General features: G+C 37.2%; 2 protein-coding genes across 4 annotated transcripts; both read left to right on the top strand.

The window, feature by feature from the left end:
* Nucleotides 1-10,483: 10,483 nt before the first annotated feature.
* LOC122317885 lies at nucleotides 10,484-12,016 on the top strand. Its single transcript, XM_043134935.1, has 3 exons — nucleotides 10,484-11,119; nucleotides 11,554-11,637; nucleotides 11,812-12,016. Exons 1-3 carry the CDS (start codon nucleotides 10,964-10,966, stop codon nucleotides 11,872-11,874), a joined length of 303 nt encoding a protein of 100 aa, XP_042990869.1. The 5' UTR covers nucleotides 10,484-10,963; the 3' UTR covers nucleotides 11,875-12,016.
* Nucleotides 12,017-14,660: 2,644 nt separating this feature from the next.
* Nucleotides 14,661-19,520, top strand: LOC122318936 (probable protein phosphatase 2C 46). Of its 3 annotated transcripts, none has more exons than XM_043136701.1 (5): nucleotides 14,661-15,055; nucleotides 15,505-15,909; nucleotides 16,142-16,512; nucleotides 18,431-18,667; nucleotides 18,967-19,520. In XM_043136701.1, exons 2-5 carry the CDS (start codon nucleotides 15,591-15,593, stop codon nucleotides 19,234-19,236), a joined length of 1,197 nt encoding a protein of 398 aa, XP_042992635.1. In that variant the 5' UTR covers nucleotides 14,661-15,055; nucleotides 15,505-15,590; the 3' UTR covers nucleotides 19,237-19,520. The 3 variants fall into 3 exon arrangements, with proteins under 3 accessions (XP_042992635.1, XP_042992636.1, XP_042992637.1); XM_043136702.1 differs by having other exon boundaries at nucleotides 15,484-15,909; XM_043136703.1 differs by having other exon boundaries at nucleotides 14,662-15,055; nucleotides 16,145-16,512.
* The last annotated feature ends 236 nt before the right edge of the window (nucleotides 19,521-19,756 follow it).

Below are 19,756 nucleotides of genomic sequence, written 5' to 3'. Positions count from 1 at the left end.
GAGGCCTTAATGTGAAAATATGGTATTACTCATAAGATTGTTACCCCTTATCACCCACAAACAAGTGGCCAAGTTAAGGTATCTAATCGGGAGATCAAAAAAGTTTTAGAAAAAACGGTTAACCCAAGTTGCAAAGATTGGTCTTTACGACTAATCAATGCACTTTGGGCATATCGTACTACCTTTAAAACCCTGATTGGTATATTCCCATATAGACTCATTTTTGGAAATGCATGTCACTTGCCTATGAAATTGGAATACAAAACTTATTGGGCGATTAAGCAATTTAATTTTGATGTGGATAAAGCTTGCTCTCTTTGTAAGTTTCAACTTAATGAGTTAGAGGAAATCAAGAATAAAACTTACGAAAACTCTCGTATTTCCAAGGAGAGAATGAAGATTTTTCATGATAAAATATTTTTTGAAAGTCTTTTGAGCCTTCCCAAAAGTTTTGTTGCATAATTCAAGGCTCCGTTTGTTTCCTGGCAAGCTTTGATCTTGATGGATCGGTCCTTTTGTTGTAAAAACTGTTTATCTTTTTGGGACCATTAAGACAGAAAACCCAGAGAATAGTAATATTTTTAATGGACAAAGGTTGAAACTATTTTTGGGTAATTTTACTCCAGAGGTTGAGTCCACTACTCTGGAGGATCCTGCTTATCATAATTAATTTATAATTTCTCATTGTATATACCGTATTTGTTTGTTTTGTTTTTCTTTCTTGTCTTTTTTTCTCTTTTTTTTTTGTGTCTTTTAACTTTGACATAAATCTACTCCTTGTGTGCACTCGAGTATCTCAGGTGAATTTTTTCCTCTCTGTTTAATCATTTTCGTATCAATATATGTTCTACAGTGTTTATCTTGCTTCAATTCATGCATGTATAGCATACATCATCAAACATTTATTTGCTGAACATTGAGGACAATGCCACATGTAGTATGGGGAGAGTTTTCTGTCAAAAATGTGTTGATATAAAAAATAAAAAAAATAAAAAAATTTTGTGATGTGCATTAAAATACAAATGATTAACACACACTCCTTCTGGCATTTTTGTGAAATTTGAGCACCTTGATGGAGTAATTGAGTAGAATTATTTTGTGAAGATTTATCTTCAACCCTAAGCATAGAACATGACTTATGATGCATCATATTTTGTTGAAGAGTGACTTGAAATACCATAATGCAATATTTATAGAGATGAGAATTAGTATGATTTATATAGAAAGAATAACAAGTTTTGAAAGAACATTTTGCACATACTTACACTTGTAGTGTTCTTCATTAATATTCATTGATTTAAAACGAAAAAAGTAAATCAAACCAAAAAAAAAAATCATTATGATTTTCAAATATAGTGAATGCTTGAAAAAAATCTCTGTGATATTCAAATAAGTTTGTGAATGTTTTAACCATCAATCGTTCATGCTTAATCATTAGTGACTATTTTTCTTGACCTTAAATGCTAAATCTTCCAATTAAACGGAATCATTATTCTAGTTTAATTGAAGTAAATTGATCGGAAACAATATTTTAAATTATTAGATGGATCCTAGAAACCTTAGTCATTCTCCATATCAATTTATTTTATCATTTTAGTTTTATTCTGTTACTTTAAAAATCTTCATCTCAGTAATTTTCTTTAATATTCGATTGCACGTTCATTTTAGTAATTTATTTTCATTGTTTGAGTTATTTTCTTTATCATATAAGTCAATCCCGGTGGATTCAACCATGTTAGGTACTACAACACCTATATACTTGCAGATAAAATTGCACTAAATTTTTGGTTTACTAGTTTGAGTCAAATTTTAGGCACAAAATGACTGAGAAAGTCCACAAGAACTTTACAAAAATAAATTTTGGAAACTTGCCTCTGATTTTCCATTGTTGTGTCAGAGGCCTGAGAAGACTTGTACATCCCTAGGGCTTTTGAGGATGGGTATCTAGGATGTTTTCTTGTGCGAGCCTATGACTAATAATTGCATATGATAGTTCATTGTCAACAAAGAGCGTGGAAAGCATGTATTTCATATTTTATGGTCATTTTTATTTTCAAATGTGCTGGTGGATTGCTTGCCCTCTGAGCTGATTTCTAGGTTGCATTGTTGTTTTGGCATTTAAGGTCAGAGTTTGTTTATTGTAACCTACTCTTTAGTGGTTAGGAAGTCTATCTGCCCCCTGGGTCCATCTCAAGCAATTGTCAAGTCAATCAATTCATTCGTAGGAGTAACTTGCTGACAGTAGTTATGGGAGAATATTAGTCCCGGTTGCATGTACGTGTGCTAACATTTTTCACTGAGGCAAATGGAGAATTGCTTGACCACTATTATGGCAAGAGGCTTGCTCAACCGCACTATGGTGGCGGAAAGCTTGCCTGACTACACTATTGTGGCGAATGGCTTACTCAACCACGCTATTGTGGCAAAGGCATGTGTGAGCCTTGTTTCCCTAAACTCAACCTATGTGTTGCTATATGATTGTTTAGGTGTGAGAGGTTTTCTTGACTACTATGTTCACGAAGGCATGTTTTAGGCTTGGTCACCAAAGTTTAGCCTACATTTTGCTAGGCTTGACTGTTTGGGTGTTGGAGATTTACTTGACCACTATGGTCGCGAAGGTGTGTGTTAGTCTTAGTCACCGAAGCTTAGTGTGCAAGTTGCTAGGCCTAGTTGTTTGGGTGCGGAAGGCTTGCTTGACCAGTATCATGGCGAAGGTGTGTGTATCTTGTTTGTTAAAGCTCAATCTACATGTTGTTAGGCTTGACTATTTGGGAGCAGGAGGCTTGGTCGGTCAGTATTGTGGTGAAAGGCTTGTGTGAGCTTTACATGTTGAGGCTTAGTCTGCATGTTGCTAGGCTTGACTGGTTAGGTGTGGATGGTTTGTCTAACCGGTTTGTTGTGACACAAGTGTTAACCTATGTGTTATGCACTTGTGTTAACCTTGGTTGCCTGTTTGCGACTCTAGGGAGGCCGAACAGTTCTAAGAAGTATTCACCAAAAATCAAATTGGTTAGTAGAAATAATTCAAACTATGAGTTTGAGACTTATAAACTTGAGCCAAGTGACCTAATGTTTGGTAAGAGTTTGATTTTTGCAGTGCTCAAGTACCATGGCTCGACCTTGTTGTTGGGTTTTTCCTTTTCTTTTCTTTTTTTTTTTTTTTTTTTTTTTTGGAGTAACTGAATTCTACTTGCTTTATGCTGCTTTTACATTTTTGTATGTCAATCAACCTCTTTTGACTTTTTCCTTCCTTACCTTATCTCTTTTTTTTTTTTTTTTAATTCCTGCCAATAGGTTTTTAATGACTGGACTTTGTTCATTTTATATCTAGCAGTGTGATTAATTTAACTCAATACAAAACTATCTTTCCAATTCACCAAACCAAAAGAATAATAATTAGTAGGTGAAACTTGAGATAATCCAACAAAATGAAATCATGCATTGAGTTGCAACTCCTAATGCAAAATGCAGCAAATCAAAGTAATCTTAATATTTTTTTTAGCTCTTACAAGTGGGAAAGATGGTAATATGATGTGAATTATCATGTTTTTTTTATAAAAAAAAAATCGATAAAATGCTTGCCACCCATATCCTTCAAAGAATAGACACCTCTGCATTCATGTCAGACTGAGATAAAAGGTTTTGCCCAAAAAATAAAAAACCAAATTACACAAAAGATATATACAAACTTTCTTATATATTATTATTATTATTATTATTATTATTATTATTATTATTATTATTATTATTATTATGTAGTGATACAAAAAAGTTATAGCCATGTTAATTACATGACTTTTTATAGCTTGTATGCAAATAATTTTAATTTATTATATTTTGTTGAGACAAGATCAAAGAAAATGTCAAAAACTCTTGTGATTCCAACTCTGGCCAACACTCGCTCCAACTCTAACGGAATCAGAAAATTCAAAGTTTAGAATTGGAGTTGGCGTTGGGGAGAGAAAAATAGTCAAAGTCGAAGTTTGAAATTAGACAAGACTCTGGAGTACCGACTTCGACTACAATTAATATAGTTCATATATTTTTATATGTAATATATATGATCGATAGTTGAGAATAGGGGTGAAAACTGATCACCACGGTTCAGTTTCGGTCCAAAACCAAAACCTAACCAACATGATTTTCAGGGGAGAATCTCGACCGAAACCGATCGATAAAGGGTGGGAAAATCGGCCGGCGTAGTTTCAGTCGGTTGCCATCGGTTCTCAACATTCAACAAAAAAATTCAACAAATTTCTTCAATTGGATCAAAAAATTTCAATCGGGAGATGAGAGGGAGTCTATGTGTGGCGTTATGAACCCTAGAAGGAGATTGGGAATGACGATGGCAGTGGAAGTTTGGAATTGAAGAATTGAAATTCAAAATTTTGAAGGCTTACGTTAGAAGTGATATTTGTCGGTGAGAGTGGAGGAGATGGTGGCTGGCAACGGCGAGTGACATCGAAGAGGAGGAGTCGAGGAGGATGTGAGTCCGTGACGATGGTGAGAGAGAGCACAGAGGTGAGAGTCGAGAGAGAGTCTCTATGCGCACATGGCTGCCTGGGTGAGTGACGGTGGAGACTGGAGTCGAAGAAGAAAGAAAGGTTGGGGTTGATTGAAATAACCTTAGCCAGAACGACGCCATTTGGTATCAACATACCAAACGGCGCCGTTTCCTTAGTGTTTGTTTAAAACTTCAGGATCTAAACCCACCATTTCACTTAAATAAGTGAAACAACGTCGTTTTGGGCCTATAAATATGAAAAAAAATAAGAAAAAGACGTCGGTCAATTCAGCAGTTTTTCTAGGGATTGAACTGGGACCAAACCGGCCGACGTCGGTTTGACTTAAATCCTACCGCCAGCCAATCTGTTTTCTGCTAGTTTTGGCCGGTTCCCAGTTCTTGCAGCGGTTCTGATCCGTTTTTGGATGATTTCTTCAGTTCTTGTACAGCCCTACTTGAGAAGCCTAATGGTTGGCATATAAATTTTTAAACCCCAATTAGAACCCCCACGAGACGGAATTATCTCTCTATTTTCTTTTTCTTTTTCTTTTTTTAACTTTCTTAATCGATGCCATTTTCCTCTTCATATATATTTTCACGTTTTTCTCTTCATATATATTCATTATTTCCTTGTCACTAATCCTAGCCCCTCATTTCAGTCTACTTAGACCTCAATCTCTTCCACACCATTTCTATAATCAAGGACACCCTCGACAGCAGCTTTGTTTCAACAAAGCCTTTCAAGAGACGAGATCAAGGGATAGCCTTGATCAAGATTTTTTTTTTTTTTTTTCATTTTGATAGTAGCTTCATTTTCTCTTTTCCGCAAAGCCTCGTCACCGCCCACTCTAGATCTCATATCTGCCGTGATGCTTCCTTTTCTATCTATCCCTTGATGTTGTTTGGATGCTAGGAAAGCCTTTTCAATCTAGCCCTTGATCTCTTCTTTGATGTTGTTTGGACATTGTTTCTTGATTCATTTATTTTTTCCATATGCTTTGTGTTTTTTGGATGTTGTGAAAGTGGTAAGAAAATTTGAAAAAAAAAAACAAAAAAACTAGCTCTGAGTTGGGCACCAACTCCAATTCCGGTATTCCGATCGGATTTGGAATTTGCTCCTATTCGAAATAAGAGTTGGAATCCAAACCCACGCCTATATGAGAGTACTAAGACTGACTTAAAGGAATATCATTCTTTTATAGACTTATGTGAGGGGGATGGGCCCCGGTCCCAGCAGCCCAACCCAGAACCTCCAAGTAACCCCAAGCCAAGGAGAATAAGGGAGCCCATGGCAATCCAAGGTGGGGGCCCAACCAATAGGATGCTGAGGGGTCAGGAGAGGAAGGACGAGGCCCGTCCCAACAACTCCCTTTGCCCCATGAAAGGGGCCCCCAAGTCATGGCCCATAGTTGGCCTAAAGGCTCGTCGCAAGCCCAAGCCACTCAAGGCCATCACAAGAGTTCGAACCTGACAAGGTCACATCGAATAGGAAACCTTGCGGCACACCCGAAGTTAGATCTGCCCAGTCATGGGCATCCCAGCTAAGGACCCATCGCATTTAAAGCATGACAAAATATACCAGCACACAACGACGCACCTTTGAGACCACACGACCATGGTATGGCATTACACCGCCAGATCAGGGGTGTGATAGTTCTAACTCAGACATGACTTGGCATCCCGCGATCCCCCTCGGTGCCAGAGCTGAAGCTAGGTATAAATACCCTAACTCCTTTCACGAGAAAGGATTGGATACTCTTTCATTATTTACATATATATAATTCTTAGCTAACTTTAGCATCAAAGGACTCACGGGCTCAACCTGAGTCCACTCTTTGTTCATCTTGCAAGTTTTGCAATGTGGGCTTCATGGAACTGCTCATGCCACAGAACACTACATCAACAACTTAGTACAAACCTTGTTAATTAATTTCTTTTCTTTTAATAAAGAAACTATAAGTCGGGAGAGGCCAACCAAAAGTTGATATATATTCTAATGTGATCATAAAAATATTTCGATAACTAGAATAGTAGACGTTATCCAAAAACATATTTGATACATAACCCATCTCCAACACGACTAAAAACAAAGTAATATCACTAAACCAATGAACAATAATAATCTCATGGATTGAAACTAGTTTCACTATCCATGCAAAATATTTTGAGAAAGTCCTTGATAACTAAAATGGTTTTATAACTAAAAGCATTTAGGCCTCGTTTGAATAGTGAGATGAAATGAAATAATCTATGAATAGTTATAAAATAGTTTGTAAATAGTGTTAGAAAAATAGAGTTTTCAAAAGTTCTACCTTGAGTTTCATTGAGTAACTAAGTGTATTTATACACATTACAAAGAATAAAGGAATATAAGTTGGTTACAATGTATTGGATAGAACAGATTTCCTATGGTTCTATTCTAGAAGATGCTATGATGTTCTCTACAGGTAGTGGTGCTGTGATATTCTCTAATGTGAGGCTAACAGTATCATTTACTCTAATACGCCCCCTCGAGTCTAGTGGGGTATCAATCAGATTGAGGCTCGTCCAAAAGTTACTGAATTTTTCTACAACAAGTGGTTTTGTAAGCACATATGTAAGTTGATCTTTAGTGCTACAAAAAGAGACTTAAAGTGTATGGGCTGCTACTTTGTCTCTAACAAAGTGATAGTCTATGTCCATGTGCTTTGTTCTTGAATGGTAGACTGGGTTTGTAGAGAAGTAAGTGGCTCCAATGTTACCACACCACAAAGTTGGAGCTATAGATAGTGAAATTCCTAGTTCACAAATGAGAGTTTGTAGCCAAATTAGTTTAGCAGCTGAGAAAGCAATGGACTTGGATTCAGCCTCTATAGATAAGTGAGCTACAGTTTGTTGTTTCTTGGAACTCCATGATATAAGATGTTGTCCTAAGAATATGCAGAAGCCACCTGTTGATCTACAGTCATCTAGGCATACACCCCAATCGGCATCAGAATAAGCTTGGAGAGTAAAGTTAGACTTAGATGTAAAGAACAAGCCATAATTGATTGTGGCTTCAAGATACCAAAGAATGCGTTTAACTGCACTTAAGTGAGGAACTTTTGGTGAGTGCATGAATTGGCATACCTTGTTTACTGCAAAAAAGATATCAAGTCTGGTCAAAGATAAGTATTGTAGTCCACCTATAATACTACGATACAAGGTAGCATCTTCAAAAGTTGGAGAATCAAACTTAGACAACTTAAGAGAAGCTGCCATTAGAAACGACATTGGTTTTGCAAGAAGCATACTGCTTCGAGTAAGCAGGTCTTTAATGTATTTTCTTTGAGAAAGTAATACGCCCTTATCTGTGTTATCAACTTCTAAGCCAAAGAAAAATGAGAGACAACCAAGGTCTTTAAATGGAAAAGTGAGTCCCAAGTCATGAATGAGATCATCAATGGCAGATTGCTTGGATGAGGTGATGACTATGTCATCGGCATAAATAAAAAAATAAATCTGAATATCACTATGAGTTAAAATAAAAAGGGAAGGATCTGCTTTAGATGCTTGAAAACCATAACCAAGTAACCATGAACTAAGCTGAGCAAACCATGCTCTCTACACCTACTTGAGACCATAGATGGCCTTGTGAAGCTTGCAAATATATGTGGGATGATCAGGATCAATAAAACCTTGAGGTTGCTACATGTAGACATCATCAATTAGAGAACCATGCAAAAAGGCATTTTGGATGTCTAATTGGCACAAAGGCCATCCACAAGTCACTGCAATGGAGAGAATTAAGCGTATAGTAGATGGCTTGACCACAAAACTGAATGTCTCATGGTAATCTATGATAGGTTGCTGATGGTAGCCTTTGGCAACCAGACGAGCCTTCCTTCGTTCAAAGGATCCATCGACATTAGTTTTGGTGCAAAATACCCACCTACATCCAAGAATATTAGATAAAGGCACTAGAGGCACTAAGCTCCAAGTTTTATTTTGATGCAAAGCATCATATTCTTGAGCCATGGCATCATGCCATTCGAGAGCTTTTGAAGCTATTGAGTAACGTGAAGGATAATCTATTATGTTAACATAGGTGGTGAGGCAATGTCAATTTGGGTATGGGAGAACGGGGTGGAACAAAAATTGGAGGAGAAGGTGTAGGAACCAAAAGGGTTGAAGGGTTTGGTACTGGAGAAACTAACGATCAAGAGGTAGAAGATGAAGATGTTAGATGTGGGGTTGATATTTGAGATGTTGGACCTGGCCAGGACCAAGAATGGAAGAGGGAAAATTTGGTAGATGGGCTATGTCTGAAACAGAGGTGTGTATAGGTGGGTTGGGCCGTGTTTTAGAAAAGGGACAAGAGGCCTCATTGAAAGTTACGTCCCTTGAGTTATAAAGTATATTATTTTTTAGGTCCAAACATTTGTACCCTTTATAGTATATTAATTTTTAGGTCCAAACATTTGTATCCTTTATGAGTGGAGTTGTAGCCAAGAAAGAAACAAGAAACAGATCTGAAATTTAATTTGTTTGAAAGATATGGTCTCAAGTTGGGCCAACATTCACAACAAAACACCTTTAAAAATTTGTAATCGGGAACATGATTGTGAACAAGAAAATAAGGAGATTTATTTCTAAGAGGAGGGAAGAAGATTAATTAAATACACAGTTGTTTCAAAGGCTTCGGCCCAATAATTAAAAGGAAGGGAAGCATGCGCCAAAAGAGCAACCCCAATTTCAACAATGTATTGGTATTCTCTTTCAACAAGCTCATTTTGGTGATGTGTATGAGGGCATAAGAGACGATGAGTTATACCAAGTTTTTGACACATAGTAGTGAGGGGTTTAAATTCACCACCTCCATCGGTTTAAAGAGTAATTAACTTAGTATTAAGGTGGAAAAGACATGAATAACATCAGATTGAAATTTAAGACAAAAGAACCACATAAAATGAGTGAAATGATCTACAAAGGAAATATAGTATTTATAACCATTTCGAGAAACATAAGGGGCTGGACCCCAATGATTTGCACAAGGTAATTCTAAGGGCCTAAGAGCTAAGGATGGGTGTCCCAGCTTGCGATGCCACTGATTGAGAGTAGTTCTTTCGTCAATGTGAGAAGAATGTGATGAGGACAAAAGCAACATAGAGGGAAAGATGTAGAGACCATCATGGCTGGGTTCGATGAGGAGGAGCTTCCCATCTGGTTGTCTTTCATAGAGAAGCAAGAAGAGTGAAATTAAAAGAAGCATGAATTATCAACACAGAATTTTAGCACAAAAACCATATTCTTAGTAATGGAATGGACATGAAGTAAATTACGAAGAACAAAAGAAGATGAACTGGTTGAAAGGGAGGAGTCACCAAAGTGTTGGATCGGAAGGCTAGAGCCATCACCTACTCGAATTGTTTCACCACCAGTGTATTGCGCAGATGAAATATTCAAGTCAGTCAAATCATTTGTAATATGATGGGTTGCTGCTAAATCAGGATACCAAGTAGTATCAAAGAGGGAATTAGGTGCAGTGTAGTTTGGCGAGAAGGAACTTGGAGCTTCAAATTGATAAGAGTGATCGAACTAGGGGTGTGCATCCGGACCGGATTTTTTTCCGGTCCGGTCCGGAAATCCGGATCCGAGTGAATCCGGGTGGTTATCCGCCCGGATTACACCCGAGCGGTTTTATAAAATCTGGATCCGGTTACGAATCCGGTTTTATAATCCGGTAATCCGTAACCGCCCGCTAGGTTTGTTATTTGTCGAAAACGACGCCGGTTGAATCTTTGATCTCTTTTCCTCTCAACTCTCGAACGGATTGCAAATTTCAAAGCCTCCCTCACTTCAGTCTTCTCTCAAGTCTCAACCCTAGCCGTGCCGTCGCTCAACCCTAGCCGTGTCGTCTCTCAACTCCGTCGAAGCCTACGGTATGTTAATCTCTCTCTCTCTCCCTCTCTCTCTCTCTCTCTCTCTCTCTCTCTCTCTCTCTCTCTCTCTCTCTCTCTCTCTCTCTCTCTCTCTCTCTCTCTCTCTCTCTCTCTCGATTTGGTTGGTTTTTTCTTTCTGGGCTTGTATTGGATTTTCTCGGTGGATCCAGTTGAAGCTATAAATTATTTCATCATCTGTCGTTGCCCACTCTGGCTAGATCTAAGCTTTGGTGTTTGCATATCACTTTCCTCTCTCGTTGGCCGTTGCCCACTTTAGCTAGATCTGAGTTCGTATTTATATATTTGAGTTTCTGTGTGTAGATCTATAAAAAGTAAAGGATTTCTGCAGTTGGGGCTACGAGCCTTTGTTAGGGATGTGAGTTTTTGATCCATTAATCTCTCTAGATGTTGTTATTGTGTTTATTAAACTTTTTTTTTCTCTTCTTTTTGGTTTAGATCTGGGCTACGGGCCGATTGTGAATCTATCTTTCTCAGATAGATGTGGAGGTTTTCTTTTTCTTTATTTTAGCAATATTGTATCTGTTGTCTCAGATGGGTTATGGTTTTTGTTTGTTTTCCTGATCTGGGTTTGTGGTGTTTTTCTGTGGTGGTGAAGCTTTCTATGCATAACAAGATCGGAAATAGAGGTTTGGTGTTTGTCACCATGGGTTCACCTGAGGAGGATCTTACGGCTCTCAATAATCTCGAATCGTATGTAAGCATGTTATTTTTTTAGTTTTAGTTTTTTTTTTCATATACCTCTAGGTCTTCAATTAGTTGGGTTGCTGAGATAAGAGTATTCCAGGAAAGAAAGCAATTAGAATAGTTAGTTTCAAATTCTTGCATCATTTGGACACCTAAGAAAAATTGGAAGACTAGTCTGTATCAAGTGTTTGTAACAATTTAACTCATTGATAATGGTGGCCGTCTGTTTTTGTTTGTGCCTTTTATGGTGGCTCATTCATGCCTGTATGTGTGTGTTTGTTTATAAAGTTCGTTTTTGCTAGTTTTTCCATATCAGGATCTTATTATTAGAAACATTGGATTGGATTCAAACTTTAGTTAACATTCTACCACTTTTTCTGTGACAATTTTGTTTCCTTTTCTTTGTCTTCTTGTTGAATTACTGGTTTTTCTTCTGTTTGCTAGGAGTTAAGAGGGCCGCACTATAAACTTGTGGCTTTCAAATCCAAGAAAGATGCTGATGAAGCTCTTCTTGCTTTCCAAGGGAAGGTAATTTGGCTGTGCTGAATCCTTTGCATTTATGAGTTCTGAATATGGTTGGGGGCATGTATATTATGCCCAGATTCCATTCTATCTGAATTTTTTAAAGCTATTCCTAGTTATCTGTCGCCCTTTTTGGTTTTTCTGATAATATTTTTATCCTATCCTTCTAATTATTGGTAGGATTATCAAACTGATGCTGAAGATGATGGCCTGGAAGATATGTGGAAGGAGATGATGCTGTAGATCCTCCATCTGAAGAACAAGCAAGAGGAGGGGAAGATTGTGATCATTCTTTTGTCTTGAAGGATGATCTTTTTTTCTTTTCCTTTTTATCGGTTAATGTATTAGTTTAATTAGTTGTGATGTATTAGTATTTATTTTATTCTTTGTAAATTTATGTTTTGCATTGTGATGTAACAACAATATTATTTAGTTTGCATTTTTTTTTCTTTTGTTCTTCAATTAATTTTTTTAGAAAATTCTTTTAAAGTGTTTTAATTATTTTTTTAAAAAAATCTGGGCAACTAAAATATGAGATCAGATTTTTTTTTTTTTAAAAAAAGTGCTATAATTTTTTTTTAAGTTATAGAGATTTTTTTAGAATTTTTTTTTTTTTTCAAAACCCGGATTGAATCCGGGTATAACCCGGATATCCGGGATTAAAAACAAAAAAATCAAAAAAAATCCGGATATCCGGTTACAATCCGGATATCCGGATTGAATCCGGTTATCCGCCCGGATTAAGTCCAAGTTCAATCCGGGCGGATAACCACCCGGATTTTGAACTCCGGATCCGGATCCGGTTATGGCCGGATACCCAGTTCTAGATCCGGTTGCACACCCCTAGATCGAACCGATGTTGGCATTGGAGGGCAACATGCCCTGTTTTATTTCAAACCTGATAGGTTGGTCGATGAGCATTATATATTGCTGTGATTGTGGTGTGTTGTTTAGAGAGAAGGAATGTCCACCACAACCTTGACCACTTTGACCATAAGAAAAATGTCCTCTGTCACGACCTTGACGTCCACCACGGAAAAAACCACGGCCACTTTGGTTACGATTTGCAGCAGCGCTGAAATTGGCAGATGGCTCTAAAGAGGAGATGACACTCCTTATATTGTGAGAAACATGATTTTCATGAATAAGGAGAAGCTGATTTAGTTCTTGAGAAGAGAGGGGCTCAGTCCTTGTGGTGATAAAGGTGATAAAAGTCTCATATGCAGGTCCTAGTCCATTTAGTAAGTAGGTAACGAACTCTTTATCAGAAAGAGGGTTACCGGTGACAGCTAAAGAATCTGCAAGGGAGAGTACCTTCCCAAAGTAATCGGAGATGGTTTGATCTCCTCATAAGAGATTAGTGAGCTAGAAACGAACCTGAAACTCATTTGCATGAGAATGAGAGGCAAACATATATGTAAGTGAGACCCATAATTCTCGAGTTGTACTTGAGGAAAGAACAGGAGCTATTATGGACTCTGAGAGTGAAGAAACAGTATACTCAACACAAGCTAGTCAATATGTCTCCAAGAAAAAAAAAGCTGGATTTTCTTTTGGGACTGTATTAGAAGCATGGGGTAGAAACTCAGAGAGACAAGGAAAGGTGCCATCAATGTAAGAAAAAAGATCTTGCCCTCTTAGGTATGCAGAGATCTGTACTTTCCATAGAAGGTTGTTTTCTGTGGTTAATTTTGTTGTAACAATATGGGAGAAGGTTGATGGAATGGAGGAGTGTGGAGAAGAAGAGGAAGAGGATGGTGTAGCCATGGATCTGAGTGACAATTAGTCGGTATGCTCTGCTACCATGTTAGACAGACAGTTTTCAGAATTTCTACCTTGAATTTCATTCAGTAGCTGAGTGTATTTATACACATTAAAAAAAATAAAGGAATATAAGTTGGTTACAATGTATTGGAGAGAATAACAGATTTCCTGCAGTTCTATTCTAAAAGGTGCTGTGATGTTCTCTGCAAGTGGTGGTGCTGTGATATTCTTTGCTATGAGGCTAACAGTATCATTTACTCTAATAAATAGTAATAAAATGGTTTGACTTAAGATGCTTATGGAGTTTTAAGAAAAAAGAAAAAAAAATTGAATAAAAATAAAGTTAAAAAATTGTGAGAATATAATTTTTTAATATTATTTTTGTTTTGAGATTTGAAAAAAGTTGAATTATTTATTATGTTATTTGAAATTTTAGAAAAATTATAACGATTAAGTAATAATTAGATGAAAAAATTGAAGATATGAAATTTAAAAGTATTTGTATTTATGGTGGTTGAATATTAAGATAAGATATGTGTTGAAATGACATGAGATGAGATTGGATAAAACGCTTTTGCTATCCAAACCAGTCCTAAAAGCACAACCTCTCAATATTTTCATCATAAGTTTCATAATTTTTACAAAGGGGAGACAAGTTTGCATCATGCAATGCATGTTCTCAATTGGACTGCATGGATAAAAAAATTTTAAGAAAATGCAAATTATATCCTTCAATTTTGCCCATCTACAACACTAGAAACCAAGATGAAGCCTGGAAAAAGAATTTTAAAAAAAAATCCTAAAAATTTAAACTTTATCCTTCAGTTTTTCCCATATTCTGGAATTGTGAGTAAAATGAAGGAGACAGAGAGAGAGAGAAAAAAAAAAAAGAAAAAGAAGAAGAAGAAGAAGAAGAAACCTTGTTTGGTCTTGGGGAAAAAAATTTGCATGGGCTTAAAAGCAAGTTTTCAAAAAATTTTCATATTTATTCTTTATTCAATTCGAGAATGAAACAAAATATGTCATTACAATCCAAATTTTGTTTTTTTCCCTCGATGGATTGAGACCAAATATTTTGTGTGTGATGAAACGTTTGACCAAATGCAGGTGTATTTTTTGGAACTGTAATAATTATTAAGCTCAGACAAAAAAGAAAAAAAGAAAAGAAAATCACAATAATTATTTAACTATATTCTGTCGCTTTCTATCTACTTTCTCTTTCTTTTGGTTTATATGTGGAGCCCATGGCTGCCAATATGCATTGCTGGCTTTCAGCCATCGCTTTTGTTCGTCCCTTTCCTTTATCGAGCGTTGTCCGTTGTGAAGGACCAGAGAGATAGAGGGGCAGGGGAAAGCGTTTCAGCTCGATTAATCACACTGATTGATAGCTCCGTACTCAGTTATATCCATCTTCTACCTCCTCCATCTCCCACCATTAAATCCAAACTACGGTGCAAAAAAAGAGGAAAAAAGAAAAGAGAAGAGAAGGAGAGAGTGAACCATATGCGAAAACCCTACTACCCACGGTTTTATTTGATGGATCTATGGATCTGACGCTTTCATACCCACATGTATTGCTCAGTCTCTTTTAGATCCCCATCATTTTCTTTCTGTGTTATTCGGTGGCTGACCAGAACCGATCTCGTTGCCTAGTTATACTGTGAGTTGTTTTCTCCTCTATACCTTTGTTCTCTTTTTACTTGGACCATTTATGTGATTGATGTGTTTTTTTGAATTATTGTTTTTAATTTGTTATTGGGTTGTTGAAAAGTTACTGAATTTTGGGTGTGCGTTCAACTAATCGTATGGTTGAATGTGGAGGTAGGTTGATCATTACACTTTGCCGCAATTCTTAGTTGTTTATTTCTGGTGTGCTATCCATTTATAGGTAGTATTAGCTTGCGGGTCACAGTTCTTTTTAAGTTCTTAGCAGAATTGGAGATGGGCTTTATATTTCATGCCATATTATGTTCATTCCAGTGAGATTTTGAATATTTAGATTGAAATTTAATATCTTTTTTCAGTTGCGGGAATGAATTTTGGTCTTAGTTTGTTAACACGTGTTCTTTTATTTCCTTCATATAATGGTCATCTTGGTCTTCATTCAAGGAGGCTGCTGGGGTCTTGGGAGAGGGAGGTATTGCATCCATTTTTGGATGTGGCAGAACAGGAGGCTCGCCCAGGTGAAATGAGGGATGTTATCAAGGTTGATGAACTTTCTGAGGGCCTGCTGGCTGCCGTCCTCGGACCATTATATCCACAGGAGTTTGGATGCAGCAGGCCGGCAAGATGGACTACTTTGGTACAAAGACACCGGTCAGCATATGAGTGGTGAATTCTCAATGGCAGTTGTCCAGGCCAACAATTTGCTTGAGGATCAGAGCCAGATTGAGTCTGGTCCCTTAAGCTTACTCGAGTCTGGCCCGTATGGCACTTTTATTGGAATTTATGATGGTCATGGTGGGCCTGAGACTTCACGTTACATTAATGATCATCTATTCCAGCATCTAAAGAGTAAGAAATCTACTCCCAGATGGACTTTTAGGAAGAGACTATTAGTTAATGCCAAAATTGACATGTACTTAGTTCATATTACATTACAATTGATGTTAATGAAAATTTATGTGAGTTTCCTTCAGTAATCTGGGCTATTGTCTTGTCCATATTTTAATTGTTCGTTCAACGTGGAAATTGAGTCATTGGCCTTATGATTGGGTTTATGACTGGGTTAAAATTGGTCTCTTAGCAGGGTTTGCCTCAGAGCAACAATCCATGTCGGTGGATGTGATTCGAAAAGCATATCAAGCAACAGAAGAGGGATTTCTGTCTCTTGTCACCAAACAGTGGCCTATGAAACCCCAAATTGCAGCTGTTGGATCTTGCTGCCTGGTTGGTGTGGTATGTGGTGGCACCCTCTACATTGCCAATGTTGGTGATTCCCGTGCTGTTCTGGGGAGACTTGTCAAGGCAACTGGAGAAGTCTTTGCCATCCAGCTATCATCAGAACATAACGTGGGAAGAGAATGTGTGAGACAGGAGATGCACTCTTTGCACCCGGATGACTCGCAAATTGTGATTTTAAGGCGTAATGTTTGGCGTGTTAAGGGCTTAATACAGGTGAGTTCTTTGCATGGATGATACTGACTGATGTTTCATTTGAACCTCACCTATGTTATCACTTGTTGTTTTTAATGATCTAGTGTGTCATTCTGATCTGTGGAATGGAGATGTTACATCGTTAACAGTTTCTGAACTTGAAAGAATGTGACCTAATTTTAGTACACCAAAGCTAGTTACAGCTACCCTGCTGTGCAGATTGTACCTAGTGTATAGTGTGGATCCTTTGGTTTTTTCGATTTTTTTTTGTACTATCTGAATTTCTACACGCAGCTTCTTTTTCTTTTTTTAATGTCGGGGAATCTCTCCAAGGTAGGGCCCTTCAGACCCACCCCTGTAGAGTAAAACCCGGTCCCATGCGCCGCACTCTTAGAAATTTCCCTATAAGGAACTGGTTAAATAGCTGGCTTTTAACTAGGGGTTGTGGCCCCAAAGGATTATTTGCACCCATGAGGTGTTAAACCTTGGACCTTGAAGGGATTGATACCCCAAAACCTAGGCCTTCACCACTTGGGCGCAGCATATGTCGACTAAATAGTTAAGGGTGATAGTTTGTGGTGTTGTGTAGGCTGCATGTGATTCAGGCTTTTTCATGTTGTTGAGTATGCACGGTTCCTAATCTGGGAGCCCTATGCAGACTAGGCCTTGTTTGAATACCAAAAAAAATTTCAAAAGCTTTCAATAAATTTGAAAATTTAAAACCGAACATCTTCAAATCTTAAAAAAATATACTACTTTAACTTTCATCCAATCATTACCCAAACACAAAAATCAAAAAAACTTTTACAAATATCAAAACCAAAACTACTCATAAGAAACTCTATTCAAACATTTTTCTACTCTTCCTATCCACTTTCACAAATCCCAAGATAAAACTTATTTAAAAAAAAAAACAATTATTTATATTTCTCTCTCCTTTCCCAAAACCCAATAAACAATACATCTCAAAAACAAAATACTCAAAACATTCTCAAAATTTTCCATAACCAAACATACCCTTAGACTGTTAAAGTTGCCTTTGTAAATTGATCAGGATGCAAATCGTTTCAGTAAGGGGGCAAAAGTTGCCAAGGAGATCTCAAATTTTAGGTTTTTTAAGATTCTTCCTTTTTTTCACCCTCTATTTTAACCCTTCTACTAGGAGCACCTGAATGTTCTTTGGGCCAGAGTTCCAACAATAGCGGTAAAGAATTCTGTGGGAAGGGATTCTTGTTTCTTTGGAGAGGTTTGGGGGGAGGGAGGGTGGACCTTGGGTCTTGGTTCGTTTCTATTTTCCATGATAATTTACATGGTAATTTGAAACTTTGAATGAAGGATTGTATTGCTCTAGAACTCGTTCCATTTTCTAAATGGATGGAGAACTCTTCATCTTTCATCTTTAGGAAAATGGAACTCTTCTCTTTCTCGTTCCATTTCCCTAAAGATGACTAGAGTCTTGTTTACTGAGGCCCAAGTATAAAATGAAGTTACCTAAAAAAATGTTTAAATTAAGATAGACAAGGTCCGTAGATTTATCCAAAATGTGGAAAAAATGAAAATGAAATGCTTTCCCTACAATGATCAGACTCTGAAAATGTTTCTACTAAAATGCCATTTATAGCTTGTAGTCGATTTTCACTACTTAAAATGGTGAATTGGAAAGAAATATAATTTGTAGTGGACTGGGGAGAGTGATAGGCTGGATATTTGGTTCAACTGTTCTCTGGGAGATGTTTTTTGGCACGTCATTATTTTACTATGATCTCTACAAGATCTATGTGAAAATGGACCTTGAATCCATTGAATTTGATAAATTTACTAAAATTAGTTGTTGCACATGGATCGTGTGTGTGTGTGTGTGTGTTGATGCAATTTTAGTGGCATGTTGAACATTTTTCTGTCCAAAAGTTACTAATTTATGGATATGTTTGCTTTGCAGGTATCTAGATCCATTGGTGATGCCTATCTGAAAAAGCCCGAATTTAACAGATCGCCTTTGTATGCTAAGTTTCGCCTTCGTGAACCTTTTAAGAGGCCAATTTTAGGCTCTGAGCCATCAATTTCTGTGCATGAACTTCAACCTCATGATCAGTTTATTATATTTGCTTCTGATGGGCTGTGGGAGCACCTTAGCAATCAGGATGCGGTTGATATTGTTCAGAACCATCCACACAGTGTAAGTTATTTATCTCAGCAATGGCAATTTCTAGTCTGTCGGTGTGTTTTCCGTCTATGAATTTCTTAGAGGAACTGCCAGCCCGCCTGACCCTGAATCTTATTATCATAAAAAAAGAAAAAAAAGAAAAAGAAAAAAAATTCCCCCATAGAACTTGTAAAACTTTGTGGAGCTCTAACCTTGGGGCTTTTGAGTCCATTCAATAAGTACACATGCTTTTGTTTTGGGTTATCATCATTAATTATCATATTAGTAGCTTTGAGAAATAATGGGATTTGACATTAGCTGCCCTTATCCAGGGAAGTGCCAGGAGGCTTGTGAAAGCTGCCTTGTTGGAAGCAGCTAAGAAAAGAGAAATGAGGTACTCAGATCTGAAGAAAATTGACCGAGGCGTTCGCCGACATTTTCACGATGACATTACAGTCATAGTTGTTTATCTTGATTCAAATCTTGTGAGCAGAGCAAGTTCGGTGAAAGGCCCTATTTTGTCTGTGAAAGGAGGCGGTGTTAATCTACCTGCAAAAACTCTAGCCCCCTGTGACACACCCGCCAAAGTTAATACTACTTAATGAAGCTGCCTCTTTGAACCATTGTTGGATCCTTCTCAGTTTTTGAGTTTCCATCGTCTTGTATATCAAGGAGCGATAAGGGAAGCTGACGTCAATTAATTTCTTCTTCTTTTTATTTTTTTGGTGCCTTTTTCTGTACAATGTAACATTTAACTTGAGACATGCATTTTATTTAGTTTTAGAGGACTTGAGCAAGGAGAGAATCTGGAAATTATAGCATGAAGGGTGACAATGATGATTCTTTCTCTGGGACGATCTTCCTAAGACTTCATTTTTCTACTTAATCACCCCCCTCTGGTTCTGAAGCTTAAGGCATGAATTCCTTTCCACTTAGGAATATATGGAAGACAAAAGCTCCCTACTTTTATTTTTTATTGAATAATGTTACTTGTCATCTCTTTTACAATCATTATAATGTCATTCCATGATATGGTATTAAATTATTAGATACTATTTATTAGGTCTTACTTGTGGTCTTATTATTTAATGTCGCATTAAATGATGTTGGGAGGGTGATGAT

Source organism: Carya illinoinensis, chromosome 8 (genome assembly GCF_018687715.1).
Source record: "Carya illinoinensis cultivar Pawnee chromosome 8, C.illinoinensisPawnee_v1, whole genome shotgun sequence".
NCBI lineage: Eukaryota > Viridiplantae > Streptophyta > Magnoliopsida > Fagales > Juglandaceae > Carya > Carya illinoinensis.
The sequence above is the reverse complement of the archived record's forward strand: the minus strand, read 5'-3'. Positions and strand labels throughout refer to the sequence as shown.